The 16,340-nt window shown below is 31.3% G+C and overlaps 1 protein-coding gene across 1 annotated transcript; it reads left to right on the top strand.

The window, feature by feature from the left end:
• The first annotated feature begins 13,568 nt into the window (after positions 1-13,568).
• On the top strand, positions 13,569-15,478 carry LOC129941109 (uncharacterized). The gene is made up of 4 exons (XM_056049660.1): positions 13,569-14,178; positions 14,371-14,555; positions 14,654-14,819; positions 15,003-15,478. Exons 1-4 carry the CDS (start codon positions 13,614-13,616, stop codon positions 15,476-15,478), a joined length of 1,392 nt encoding a protein of 463 aa, XP_055905635.1. The 5' UTR covers positions 13,569-13,613.
• Positions 15,479-16,340: the final 862 nt, after the last annotated feature.

Here is a 16,340-nt window from a genome sequence, read left to right as displayed (position 1 = left end):
TATTGTTTTTTTTTAAATTATTAATTTAATGATCGAATTTTGACATTTTGCGATCTGTCAAAGGGATTCACTAAAGAAGATTAGTGAAAGAATTTTTAAAATTTATTGAAAAGGGTGTAAATTAAAGCTTCATCAATAACTGCAAAGTCAAATTTCAGTAAGTCTTATTATTTAAGGCACAAAAAAACGATTTTCAAAACATAAAAAAAAACGTTTAAAAGAAAGGTCATTACAAATAAGCAAAAGTGGTTTGATCGAAAGTATTTGGCAGCAAAAAACCTTTCTTTTGCGTACTTAAAGTTACTCAGGAAGTCAGACAACTTAAACTTTAAAGTCTTGTATTCATCGAAAACGAAATTTAGACCTCAGTTATATTGAAACAATAAACAAAGCTAAAAACGCTACTGATCTCTGAAAAGAAGTGAAGCTTTTCAGCATACAGATGACCCCAATATCTGCAGCACTGCACAGACACCTTCTTACAACACATTTTTGAGTCTTCTCAACACTGCTGAAATATCGCCTTCAATTCAATATGCAATCCCTTTAAAAACCGATGAAATTCTTGATGTTCCATTTTCTCTATCCGAAGTTGAGTTGTAGCTATACAAAATTCTAAAGATGGCAAAACTTCTGGGTAGGACATCAGAATACACTTGTCGAATTGAACAACATTTTTGAGTCTGCCAACGTTCCCGTGAGCTTCCGATCAGCAATCATTTCTTGCTGCAACTGCAGAGGCATTACAGACGCGACAAAGCTTTTTAGTTCAGTACTGTATACTAGACTATACAATTGGATTGAAATGAAGGACATTTTGATTGAGTTTCAAGCATGGTTCAGAAAAAATCACTCTACAATCCATCAAATATTTTCTTTAGCAAAAAGCTGTATGCCTTTTTCGTCGACTTTTGGGCAGTGATGTATGCGGATTATATAGTCTTCCTGGCCAAATCTATAGACGGGATGCGGTTGATAATGATGAACAAACTATTGTAAAGTCTGAAACCTATCAGTTGATTTATCAAAGTCTAAAATAATAATATTTAGAAATGGTGTAGCCAGGTACTCTAGAATGGAAAAAGGAGTTTTCAAAAAGAAGTCATAGATGTAGTTAAGTAGTACAAGTATCTAGGCGTATTGATTATCTCGACCCTGAATCTCGATAGATACCTCTGAGAAAAATTAGCGGAAGGTAATCGTACAAAGTGTAACGTGTGGAGAAGCTGTTATTTGAGAAAGACGTTTTACATATTGTTACACACAAATTTTTTTGAGCAACTGTAACTGCAATTTTTTACGGAACGCAAGTGCGGAGATACAAGTCTTTCAATGCAGAGGAAAAGTTCCTCCGTTTTTTTCATCAAAAGCACCTAAAGGCTGTCGAGTATGATAGCCTAACTATATGCTGCACCTAGAAACAAGAACAGGCCCCAGATCTTCCTCTATGGTGTGATCTATGCAATCGAAGCGAACGTGAAGACGTGTTCCATTTTTTTGGAAGTTTTTTTTGAAATTGATAAACTCAGTTTAGAAGAAACCATAAAATTGATGAATGGAGAATGAGGGTGGGAACATGTATAATCAATGAAAGTTGATGTATACAAAATTATTTACAAAATTGTTAATTTAATTTTTGAAAACGTTATATAAGAGTTTTCTTTAGCATTATTATCATAAAAATTACATATTAAATGTCAGTGAGGTAAACGGCCATCGGCGATCGGCCAAACCATTTAAAGACTTAAAATAATTTTACAAGGAAATTTGTAAACTGTATTCAAATTTTGAAGTGAATAAAACTAAATTAAAATTATTTGAAATATTAAACGACACAATAATAATGCAGATTTCAATTTTTACACACTATGTCTTGCGTCGAGTTGCAACGCACTTTTCAAAACAGAGCCTCATGTAGCGCGCCACACTCTGCAGTAAATTTGATTCAATTGCGCTGATTTCTTGACAAATGTTTTCTTTTAGGTTAACTAGAGTTCGGGGATTGTTTCTATAAATCATTGAGGTAGCCCGGGATGTACTCAAAGCGACTGATAAGTTTTTGATTGAGAGCTTTCCATCTCTATCCGTGTGTGCGGTCGCACCATACTTTTCCAACCACGTATGCGATACAAATGATGGATGAGCTTGCAAGTTTGGCAAAACGAAATCCGTTTTCATGCGTTGGTAATTTTCACTATCGACATTTGTTGCATGGCTCCAAACGTTCTCGAAACAAATGGTCCAATTATCCCATGCGTGGATAAGGCGCACCTAACAGATACCCTGGAGCAATGCAATAGCTTTTGGTGTTTCAGTCGAGGATTGTGGGTTCTTGGAGCCCAGTAACGGCAGCTTCGTTTAAATGAAAATGTGTCTCGTCGCTCCAAAAAATGGGATTCACACACGCTCCAACATCGTCGCACAAAATTTTTTGCGTGAAAAAGAATCACTTTCTTTTGGTTTCTAAACAATTTGCATTTTTAATAGATTTAACTTTAAAACTCATACTCAGTCAATCACTTATAAGTCGTATACAGAAATGTGAACATAATTGTCGATGAGCAGTTAAATATGAATTGTTACTCTTGAAAAATGCTTCGATGGCAAACACACGATGTTCACTTGACCAGTGCGTCATCGGGACTAAGAAATCCGCACGATCGCTGATTCCAATGGCACCAGTCCCTTCCGGATCACCGTTTTTTACTTTTTAAAACATAAAACTGCTACCATCAGGCACCCTTTACTTTAGCTAAGCTTTAAATCATTAACTCTCCATTAAAATTAATGTCACCATTAGAAAAGGGTTATTCGCTTGTATTTGTATGAAAGCTTATGAATTTCTAATTTTAAAACTTTAAATTATGTTTCTAACTTTTCACTCCAAATTCAAATACAATTTGTGAATAATTTTTTTTAACAAAAATGTCATTTTATTCATCATTTGCTGTGGGAATAAAACTTATAGTAGCATTTGATTCAGAAGCTTGAAATATTAGTAACATTACTGGAAACAGTTTGGCCTCTATAATTTAGCTTCTTTATCCATGGGGAAAATGTTATAAACAATTATTTTTTTTTCTAAAGCCTGTGAGTCTATATGAGCCCGAATGCTATAATTGGTTTGCCATTTTAACAATGCGGCCTTGGAAACCCAAATTGAGTGAGTTTGTGCATTTAGATAAAACTAAGTCTTAAGGATTGTGTGTTTAAAATTGGTTGCATATTGTATATTACCTACTTCAAAGGAATTAAATACATACTTAAAACTAAATACATACATATGTACTTCATTGTAGTGCACATAATGTACATTCTCTTATTGGAAGTTGGACCTAAAGACGTTTGAAACAACATACATAAATATTCCTATAAGGAGGACTAAATTGCATCTAAATTCAATTTTATGTGGTTAAGAGTGCTTTGAAAATATTCTCTGTATGACACACAGGACACATAAGCATCAGAGTGGTTGAATGGTCACCGTTGACAATAATATTATATTGAAAAAAGACTGTGAGGGCGAATAGTGTGATTTAAATTGTATAAATTCCTTTAACAAGTCTTACCAGAAACTAAATTCTTGGATATTTTTTTCCCCAATGCCTGACAGAATTCAAGAAAAAAAATATAACCGGAGTCTTGAATAATAATTAATTCCTGAAATTTTATGATTGGAACCGACACAAGATGTCAGTCTACGAAGCACATCAAAAGTCCCCCCCAAATTCTAATATGCTTTAATATAAACCATACCAATATAGTGTATTTTTTTACTCAAATTTAAAAATAAAAGTTAGCAAAACCTTCATCTACATAGTTGAGGAAACATTCCAAACTCAATCGGGTATAAGAAAGATACAAACCATTTGTCTTCGGGAACGTTAATTGCCACTTTCACATTTTTCTTGGCAAGAGTTTTTGTGTCCGGTTTGAGTTGTCCCTGAGGGATGGGCTGGGTTCACAACGTCAACAAAAACATTCCACACTATTCGACCCTTGGCTTTTCCACTAGCTCCAGTGAATCACTGCACTTAGCGGCACGATCCCAAGGGTATAACTTGGTGCCATTATTCTTTTCCCACCATGGTCATAATTACATACATTAGGAATGATGTTGCTTATCAGTTTTTGCCACAATATGGTCTTTGCACCAAGTCTTTTTTCAACTTTATGTCGTTTAATTTTTTCTTAAATAAGCAAATCATACACTATTGCTTCCTTTATCGAAGCCCCAATCTAGACAGGGTGTCAACTTCTCGTGAATTTGATGCTTTGTCTGATTCATCCAAAGAATTGTTTCGTCCAATCCTCGCACTGAAATCGTTATATCGGGCGATTTCAATGTACACAATTCTTTATGGCTTCAACATTCGGCCCAGACAACATCCAAAATAATGTATGCAGAGATCTTCGCTTAGTTGAACCCCCAAACTCAGCTAGTCAACGAGAGCATTTGAATATATGAGACATGATAGGTCGAGCAGTAAACACTTTATAACTTCTATATCTGGGTTTGGCTCCTGCAACTTATTTAAACCTCTTGGACAATATGAAACACAGATCATTTAGATTGATTGGTCATATTACCATCATAAGATCATTTACGTCGCCTGAACATTGTCGAAATGTTTTTTGTCTCACCGTCTTTTACCGTTATTTTAACGATTTATGCTCTAGACAAAAAGCCAGTTGCATTCCTCCCCTTTAACAGTTCAACCATAATACTCACGCTTCTAGGAATGCTTACAATATACCCTCGATCCCAACTTCGGTCGTACTGTCAAGTACAGAGATTCGTTTATTAGCCGTATTATGCGAATGTAGAATGCCTTGTCACACTCTGTCTTTCCCAGCCATTGCAATATTCAGGAATTCAAAACCAATGTGCACCGACACCTACTTTCAACCCCTCTCTCCCTTTCCTAGTGCTCACACTGTCTCTACATAATAAGAGTAGTATTATCCTCTTGACTGCTCGCTTATTATCAAACAAAAGTAGTTATATCAAAGACACCAATGGATCCTTCATCCAGCTGGGAAAGAGTTTTCTTGGGACAAAAAAACAGCGATTAAAATAAATAAATTGGGTGGCGCAACAGTCCGTTTGAGAACTAGGGCCTAGTGACTGACAACTCTCAACTATTCCAGTGTGCGAGTACTGTTGTCAGGGATGGAAGGGACCTAGAGTTTAAAGCCAAATCCGAACGGCAAATTTGAGAAAGCACTTTTCATGACAAGAATTTGTCAATTCCTCACAAGAGGCAGTACCAGTGAAAAACAACTTTAGGTGATCGAAACCACGACCTCCCGCATGACAGTCCGTCGCACTTTTTTTTTTTTTATTTTTATTAATTCATTCTTAAACCTATTTTAATGCTAAACAAAAATTCATAAAACTAGCCTGATTATCCATAACTTACAACTAACTTAATAGTCCCACACGGACACTCTAAGTTAAACTATGACACTAACTACTAATGGATTTCAGCCCTAAGATCTATTTAACATCAATTTAAATTTTATTTATTTTGTATTTATTAGAAAATTATGAGAAAAAGCTAATATCAATTTCCTTCTTTATTTTTACTTAAAAACTACATAGAATAAGGTCCTTAATATAAAACTTAAATCTAACTTAAACTACCTATTCTACCTATAAACTACTTAAAACTAGAACAACCACAGCAGCAAATCTAACATTTTTTGTTTTTATATTTTATTGTCTTTTTATGTTTTTTTTTAATTTTTTAAATTTTTTTTTTTATATTCCATGTTTTTTTTTTTTTTGTTTTTTTAAATTTAAATTTTTTTTGCCACCATGCCTATTCTACTTAAAACTAAACCCTTAAACTATAAAACAAGTATGTAAGCCGGCCAAGGCTTAAAAACCCATCCCGACTACCCAATACCAAGCGCCGATTGAAGCCACCAAAACTGGTTCTCCTGATTCACCCTATCAGTTCGGTCCCGTTTGGACACAGCCCTTCTGAACCGAAGGAGCTTTGCTCCGCCTTGTGCCATGACGTCCCGATTGTATGGGAGTCGCCTATCCACGGTTCTTCGTCTGACGTGGTAGATTAGCGGAACTGCCAATCTATCCTGTATCACACCGCATCTATCTAAAAAAAGGAATGCCTCTGGTGGAATGAAGCCGCTCAAGCGTGCACTTTCAAAATACTCGTCGTTCGGATAGAACGTCCCGAAAATTAAATTGTTGGTCGAAGACATAGCTCTTGTAATATGACCTCGAACGAGTTTTATCACGAAATTGTCAATTCTGTTGATTCGAGCCCTATACAACGATAGGACCTCGTTGGAATAGCAATGCACATAAGAAGTTTCGGCTGTTCGATATAAGCCGGTAGGTACAGCGTCGTAAAAACTGCCGCTCGAACACCCGAAACTTCTCCATCTGGGAAGGGGCAACTTCGAACCACACAGGACAACCATAAACAATCATTGGCCGTATGAGGGCCATGTAGCAAATTACCTTCACTCTGGGGTCAAGCCGACTGCTAAAAAACAGCCGTTTCGTCAGAGCGAAGGCTCCCCTGGTCAGAGCTGAATTTATATGTCTGTCGAAATATAAATACTGATCTAACCAGATACCGAGGTACTTCACTACACTTTTGCTCGCTAATGGCTGCCCGTGAAGATCAACGATGACCATCTTGCGCCAATTCTTACACGTATCCCTCGTGGCCCTAGCCATAGGAGTCCGGAACAGAATTGTCTCTGACTTCTTTACATTCCAGTCGTCGTAATATCGCTGAATCTTGTCGAAATCACGCTGCAAGAGAATTCTGATAACCTCAACCCTTCGGGCCGTTCTGTACGTCGGCGTACGCAATTGCCTTTGTAAGACTACCTATCAGATCGCTGGTGTAAATGCTGAAGAGAATCGGCGAATTCACCGCTCCCTGTTGAAGACCATTTTTAATTGAGAATGTTGTGGTACACTGAAAAAAATTTGTTACATAGATTTTATGATCGGCGATCATCAACTGAAAATCATCAAATATAAGCGCAGAATCATAAATTTGATGTAAGAATCATCAGTTGAATTTTTGCAATTGATGTCAGAATCATGAAATTTATGATTTCACAATCATCAAAATTGTTTCCATATATTTGTTGTTGTAAGCAAAATTTGATGCAACCGTACATCAGAGTATGAAAAATCATCAACGTTTCATAAGTGCTTTTTGCATCAACTGTGTGAAAAAAGTCCTAACTTTTATGAAAGTTCTTTCATCAAAATATCTTACTTAAGAATTGTTGTTATAAAATCGGCTTGATGATTGTAGTCATAAAACGTACGAAATATTAAGACAGTATGATATCCAAACTTCATGATGATGATTAAAGGTTGCATACGTTGTATGAAAAATTCATATTATTTTTGAAGGGGGATCATCAAAATATTCACTTGAATACTTTTAGGGGAAATTGGAAATTTGATGATATAAATCATACAAAATATGTAAAAGTGATGGCGAAGATTGTTCAAGGATTACTTCAAATGCATGGAATTTTACATAGCTTTTATGTCCAATATAATTTTCAATTTATAGGTGAAAATGAGCGTCTATTTTACATTTCATTTATAAAACTTTGTACAAATTTTAATGTCAAGTTTGATGTCACGTTACATCAAGTGCTTAACATTAAACAATTCTTTTATGCAAACAATGTGAAAACTTGATTTTTGAAACTTTTAATACGAATTGATAATAATATTTGCTGCAAGAAAACTTTTTCAATAACTTAATTTATTGACTTATACCATCATAAAATTAAAAAATGTTGCAATTTACCTCATATAATTATTTTGTAGTTTCCAATAACAATAGTGAAAGTTAAAAATGTCACTATTGTATGCCTAATATTTTATTATTTGTTTTACGTTTACAAGAAAAGTCTTACAAAACATCTAAGTTTCAATTTATATATTAAAACTAATTGAAAATTTTGTGAAAATCTTATAGGATTTACATTGATTGATACTTCAGCGAAAAAAACTTGTAGGTACAAACTAAAATTAAAAGTTTTTTTTTAATGAAGTTTTATGCCATTCAAGCTCAAACTTGAAAAAACGCAATTTTTTGTGAAATTCTTACGTTAACCAAAACCAATATGCAAGATTCTTATTGCACAACTTCTTAAAATCGCGCAATTATATTGAATGTTTCTGTTTTCTTTAAAAAAACTTCTTCTTTTAGTAGTATTCTTCTATTAAAACAAATTCCAATTTTTTGTTTCCAAAATGTATACAAAAAATGCGCCAAAAACTGATAACTTTACAGAAATGTTTTTCGTGTTAAAATAATATCCTGATAAAAACTTAATTTAATGAATTATTTACTTCAACATAACAAATTGTCTAGCTTTTGATTGCAAAACTTACTAAAATTTAAGTCAAATCTATACAACTCCCATTTTAAAATTGAATTCAATTAAAAAAAACGAAAAATAAACATGCCATAAATATATCTTTCGCAACTTTTTTCATGTCTGAAAAAATTACGCAGTTCCAGTGTAAGCCCAGGGTTAATCCACGAGGCCGAATTTGATTGGATACCGCCAAAACCAACGCTGTCTGGATTCAACTCAATATTTGTTGCTAACCCGCCATATAAAGATTAGAATCATAAAATGTATGCAATTTTACATACAGAATATGGCTGATGTTTCCATTTGATGACAAACTTTCTTCAAAATGATATATTTCATATTTTGTATGCAATATATTATATTCTGTATGTAAATTGTCTCATTTCTTATGAACAATAGCATCAAACGTTACTTCAATACTGTTATGTTCCTTATGTTTTGTGTTTTTAGAGACTTTAAGAAAATGCTCGAGTTTTCTATTACAATTTTCGTTTTTGCAAGTCGAAAAAATTTAAAATATAATAAACCCAAATAATATTTTTCTATTGGTAAATAATTAGAATGTTATGTGGTAATTCATTGAAAATAAATTCGATTGCAATAAAATCCTACAAAATAACTAAGTTTCAATGTTTCGATTGAAAAAGTTGCATGCAACCTAAATGCAAATATCAGAATTGTTTCTTTTTTAGCAATTTTGATATTGAATTTATCTTGTGTTTCTAAGTTTTTTTTATTATCAAAATTAAATTTCAATTAGAAAAAATTAAAAAAAAAAACTACAAAACCAATGACATTTTGTGCTATAAAATTTTAAACTTGAAAACACTACTTCCTGCGAATGTTTATTTACGCTTATCAAACCTATTTACTAGTATTTAATCAAATTTGTATAAGCCGCCGAATTGTATTAATTATTTCAGCTCTCTTAGAAAACAACTTGTTTTCATTAGTAGTCTTCTTCTATCAAAACAAATATTCTAGATTTTGTAATGCGAGTAGGAAACATGTTTGTAAATCATGCAAATAGTATCGAGTTTTTTAGTTTTGGAAGAGAAGTCCTGATAATAACTTAATTATTATAGCTATTTACTTTTATCACAATAAATTGTAAGGATTTGTATTGCAAAATTCATTAAAAAATTAAGTCATATTCACGCAATTCAGATTATGTAAATGTTTTAACGATTTCAATAAAAAATCCTGAAAGATAAAAATATCATACAAATATATCTCTGACAACTTTTCTTCATGCCTGGAAAACTTACGAAAACCTAGTTTAAGTTCAGCATTAATTTACATGGCTGAATTTGATTGGATACTGCCAACACCAACGCTGTCTGGATTCAATTCAATTGTTGTTGCAAACCCGCCACCTTAAGAACAGAATCATAAAATTTATTCAATTTTCATACAAAATATGGCTATGGTTTTCATGTGATAAAAAACTTTCTTCAAAATGATGTTTTTCATATTTGTTGTGCAATTCAACCATATTCCGTATGTAAAATTCCATAACATTTATGAAAAATTCAATTTTTCTTTTGCAAGCAAAATCTTAGAAACTAACTAAGTTTTAATATTTCTATTAAAAAGTTGTATTAAACTTATGTGAAAATCCCAGGATTTCATTGCTTGTTTATTTTTCTGCAAGTTTGAGTAGCGCTTGTAAATATAAATGCAATTGCTACTTATATAAACATAAGCACTAACTTGTATCAAACTTTATTCACAACTAAAAACGTTGTACTAACCAAAATAAAGATCAAGCATTTTTTAATGATGTCATATGTCATTTAAGTGTAAACTTGAAAAAAACTACTTCTCTGAATTTTGTACGTTAATCAAAACCAATTTACAAGATTCTTATCGTAAAACTTGTATATATAAACTGCGAAAATCTATTAAATGTTTCAGTTTTCTTAGGCAATGTATTCTTTAGTTAGTAATTATCTTTTATCGAAACAGAAGATTTTTAAAAATTCATATTCCTGCAACTCACATATCGAAACAGAAGATTTTTAAATATTCATATACCTGCAACTCACATTTTATAATTGTTTCCAATAAAAAGCTTTAAAAATAAGAATTATATGATTATATAATTCGCAACTTAGGTCATGTCTGAAAAAATGACGAAGTCCCAGTGTAAGCCCAGGGTTAATCGACGTGGCCGAACTTGATTGTGTACCGCCAAAACCAACGATGTCTGGATTCAACTCAATTTGTGTTGCTAACCCGCCACCGTAAGATAATAATCATAAAATGTATGTAATTTTACATACAGAATATGGCTGATGTTTTCATTTGGTGGAAAACTTTCTTAAAAATGATGTTTTTCGTATTTTGTATGCAATCTCACATAATTCCGTATGTAAAATGTCATAACATTTATGAAAAATCCCATCAAATCCAAAATCGAAACAATAAACAGTGCTACTTGATGTCGACCGAACATCAACGAATGTTTACATGTCGCATTCGTTTAATTCAAACCAACTTCAATTTTAGAAAGTATGGTGTCGACTTTCGCGTTCGTTTCAATTGTAAGATCTTTGAAACTACTCATTCTGTAGCCATTTTGATTTGTAAGTTCATACGTTGCTGGTGCGTTGCGTGTCTGTCGCCATAATTATATTAAAATTGAATAAAGACAAATTAAAAAAGGCCTTGGTCGTGTATTTTCTTGTCGTGTATTTAAAAGTTAATAAGTGAAATTAAGAAAACCAAAAATATAAAAGGAAGAGTTCAAATTTAAAAAGGTAAGTCCTTAATATTTTATAGGTTATTACATACATATACATTATACATATATATGTGTCGTCTGTACCTAAAATATTCTTGTTTTTGCAATTAATTTTTATAAAAATAAGCAGTATACTCAGTATTACTTATTTGTTTTGTCCCATTTCCACACAAAATATTAATAATTGATCGCTTGGTATTAATCAAATAAAATTGCAACACAATTCTTTGGTACATGCTGTAAACAATTTTTATACTTTGCATCTAATGAATTTATCTGTTTCTCTTTTTATGTATTCTTGAAATTTAAATGAAAATGTTAACTGGAGGTACTTAAATTACAAGCAGATACCTAACCTCTTGGCCATTATTTTATACAAAACGAGCTGTTCAAAATTGGTCTTACTTCTGTTTATGGAGCACCTATATCAAATGTTATCGGATTGAGCGTGAGTGTATTTAACATGCGTAGCTTTTAATATTTTATTAGAAAAGGGTACATTTTTATTATCAAGAATTCACGCTGCATTTCTATGTACTGGATATATAGAAACGCAAAAAAAACGCTTTGAAAACAATACCTTGCAAAACTAAGCATTACCAATATTGCGTTAATTGTGTTTGCTAGTTTTACGAAAAAGTGGAGAAAAAAATAAATTTCTAGTCAGTCAACTTGATTTTTGATTGATTTGATTTAAACAAAATTTTATTTAAACAAAATTGAATGAATGTGTATAGGAATGTAAGACCAAATATTATGTACAAAGAATGAGTAAAATTAATTTTGCGGGTAGTAGATAACACAATTTATTTTATTTGAAAGGATTCTTCATAAAACAAATTATGCGAACAAAAACATAAATGGGTGTTTTTTATAAATAAAATTATAAGAGCAGCAATTATCGTAATCTTGAAGTCGTGCAGGAAAATATTAAGCATTCAAAAATAGAAAACATTTTTCGAAAATATCTATACAAAACTATTCATTACCAGTTGATGAATTAAGCTTTTTTTTAAATATACATTTTAGTATATAATAAAATTAACCTGTAATCATTTTTAAAATTTGTTTTATGTAGGTACTTCATTTTATGCCTCACAAATTGTTAAGATGAAATTTTTAATTTTTGTATATTTCAAAGTTAAATAATTCAATAAAATATGCTCCGTAACAAATTGCAAACAAAACTTGCTTCTGCACCCCCATCTGGGGGAAAAGAGGTGTAGTATTATTTATTCAAAGTAGTAATTTTTTAGTTTATTTTTTCAAACGAAAATGCGATCTATTGACACTTTATTAATTTTAAATAAAATTAAAAAGGTCTGTTTTTTAATTAGCTAATTTGCTTATTTTTTTAATATTACGGAACTTTTTTATTGCATTCGGTTTTCATTGTTTACCTCTAAAAATCTTGTTTGTTGGTTTTTTAATGATTTAAATTGAAATTTTTAGAAAATTTTCAATTATTCTGAACAGTTTAATATTTAATTTTTGTATTTATATTACGGCTAGTTTCAAAAGAATTAGGCATAATTCAAAGAGAATATATTCCAAATTAGTGAAACAAAAACAAAATATTGAATATTTTATTTTACATTTTGAGGAATTAATTGGACCTCCATCAACAGTAATACAAACTCCGAAAGGGAAAACTATGATGCACATAAAAGAATACTTTCTGCCATAGAGAAGGTGAAGAAACTTGAGAATAAATGTGTCAATAGAATTCTGTAGGGTTTCAAAATTTTAAATTATAAAAATTTCTTTGTATAATTTCAGTTCCGTTCACTGGGAAAGATAGTCATTAATTATACAATGAATGAAAGCTTAGAGGGCAAAAAAAGCCCTAATCAAAACCAAACCTTCTTGTACATAGAAAATTTACCAACGTATGGAAGGCCAACAGTAGAGGTTGTTGAAAACATATCTTTTAACAACTCAGAGATCAATTCACTTGGATCTCTTCAATGTTTCAGTCAACAAGAACAAAATTGCAATATAACGTCCCTAAAACACAACGACTGTCAGGATCTAACTTCTTCAAATCAGCGATTCGACAATTCTCAGGATGCTTTGAAAAAACTGCTCAAGTCGTGGCATTTAGATCATTTAACAGAATTCTTCATATGTAAGTCTACTATATCACTTTAAAGCATAATTAATATGTAAAATAATCGACGTTACCTATCAAATTTCACTTACGTAAGGAAATTAAAAAAATAAAACTTTGTAAAACTTGATTTAGTTTTAGAATGAAAATGAAAATAGTTGACTTAGTTTTTAAAGTTTAATATTATATTTACATATATAATAGTAGTAATTAATTTTTATAATAATTGTATCAAATCTATACATACACTTTTCTTGAATCTTTGACTAAACCAACTGCCTCATTTTTTTTATAATTTTAAATATAGCGGAAAAAATCACAATCGACATTTTGAAAGTAATCAAACGGCACCACATAAATATGCTATTTAAAGATCAAAAAATTGGTGATCTTGTGGTGTTCGAAGAAAGTTTAATAGAATGGCGTTTAGGATTATCCTTGTTTGTGGACGAAGAGGGTAGTGAATGTACCTCTTTAAAAAGAAATCTGAGTTCTTTATCACCCATCACACCATCTAGCTCAAGAGGACCTGTTTCACCAGAACCAATAGAAGTGTCAATACACTTAGCAGACATATTGAATGATTGCAAAAAATCAAGTATTGTAACTCAATACTATGAGCGGCATTCTAAATTACTGGGAGAACACAGATCTATATTGATAAGCATAATATGCTGTTATTTTCAAGAAAATAGCCTTCATATGTCCATAAAAACCAGTTATAGACTAGAAAATGAAATTCTTAATCGTTTTCCTGGAGAAAAACTGGAATATTATCGTGTGGGAAGACGGGGGAAAATATATGCGAAAGCTTGTAACGACAAAAGGAGTTATCGGACGCTTCTCAAACGGACATTACCTTTAGATACGGATGCGTCTGACAGCACTGATGTTGAACCATTAAACCCACGTAATAAACAGTTCTGTAAGTACCTTAAAAATCTGTAAATAGTTAATAAACCCTACCACTTAAAGTTAAATTTTCTTGTTCATTTTGCGAATTCATTTTAAATTATTATATAATTATTATTCATTCTTTTTGTTCTGTGTATAATATTAAGTATGCAAAAATGTAAAAATAAACATGAAAACATAATCATATATTATTAACTTACAGCCCCAGAAACTGATGCAGAGGAGTGCATACGAAGCTTAAAGTATGACAACTTATCAGTTACGGAATTTGACAGCTGTTGGCAAGCATGCAGTCAATATAGGATGCAAAACGTGCAGCAAGCTAGTTCACTGGATGATATTTTTGCAAAATGGCCTGAGTATAAGACCCCAACTGGTTTTCGATTGGTAAGTTGCATTGAGTTATAAAAAACAATATAAATACACCTATTATATACAGACACAAATCGAAACAAAATCCCGAAAATAATTAATTTATTCTCCAGATTGACAAGGATTTTGCAACAATTTATGGAAGTCGTCCAGGTATACTTGCTAGATGGCCGGAACAAGCCAGTTCATTAATGAATTTCCTCTTCAAGCAAACTCAATCGAGAGATAAGAAAATGAGAACAATGTTGGAATCTATAAATCAAGAAGATGTTAACAGTGGTAATAAGTTAATTTATTTTTTTCTTTATGCGTATTTGGTAGCAAATCATAAATTCTAGTCCACTGAAATTATGTTATGTTTACTACTTACACTTTTAATTATTAATTATAGGTTTGAAACTGACAACTTTTTACCTTACTTTACCATTAACTTATAAAATGTGTTTTTAATTCTATTTCCAGATGCAACAGCAGTCAAATTGTTATGGTGCCTCCACTTTTTTCTCTTTCCTACCCAAAAATCTGTGAAAAAAGACAACTGTGGAAAGAAGAGTGTGGTCAAATTCACAGTCTCAAGTTCACAGCAGGCATTCCTATTTATGGGTAAATCCATTCAGGAGATTGAAGACCACATATCTTTTTTGAAGAGTAAAGGTGAAAGCATTCAGCCATTTATGCTTGGTATAGGTGACAGTGACTTGGAAAATATATTAAACTTTTATGTATATGTAGATGGAGTTAAGTTTCTTTTCAACTGCTTTTTAAGAGCAGTTGATATTTGTTTTAAGACCTATCATTTGTTTAATTTAGAATATCCTCCTGCTTGCACTCAATTTTGGGCTTTTATAGAAAATCATTTTTATGATATGAAAATTACAAAACATATATCATCTAAAATGTTTGTACTTTCAAACCAATTGAAGAGTCCTTCATCTTAAATTTTGTCCGTTGATCGTTTCAAGATTTTAATATATTTTGACAATAATATTTTTTTTGTATATAAAGTATCTTTATCTATTATTAATATTAATTAAACATTAGTCTTAAGCCATTACTGTAAATCCTAAATTTGGAGAAAATTATAAGGTTAAAATTGATAAAAAGTATTGTTTTTTAATGAAGTATTTAAGCTTTTCAGGAAATAAAAGAGGACATGGAACTATTTTTTAAAGTACATTTTAAAAGTCAGTATGGGTAAGCTTACAAAATTTACATACATTTCATATAATTTTTCATGAATTACATACATGCATACATATACTTTAACATACTTTCTTTCAAGCTTGTGAATTATGAATATTTAATTAATACAGCAATTACAAAACAAATATGTAATTGCTGTATTAATTTTGAGAAATAATGCACACGTATATGATTCAAAAATATTCATATTTCATATGATTACATTCATAGATTTCAGGAAATTTCATTCATACGATACATTTATTTTTCATACATTCTATGACAAAAAAGAATGCATCATATGAAAGAAAACATACATTGTATGTAACTATTAATTCGATGCATTGCAAGTTTCATATGTTCTATGAAAACAATAATGCATCGTATGTATGATTATGTACAATTTATGTAACTATTTATGCGTTACATTACACTTGTCATAGATTCTATGCAATAGATCATAAATTGTATGCCTGTATTCATAGATTTCATGCAAAATTACATAAATTGTATGTAACTTTTCATACGACGCATTGCACATTTCATAGATTTTATGCAATAAATCATGAATTGTATGCCTGTATTCATAGATTTCATGCAAAATTACATAAATTATAT

Source organism: Eupeodes corollae, chromosome 1 (assembly GCF_945859685.1).
Source record: "Eupeodes corollae chromosome 1, idEupCoro1.1, whole genome shotgun sequence".
Lineage (NCBI taxonomy): Eukaryota > Metazoa > Arthropoda > Insecta > Diptera > Syrphidae > Eupeodes > Eupeodes corollae.
This window is presented reverse-complemented; position numbering and strand designations above follow the sequence as displayed.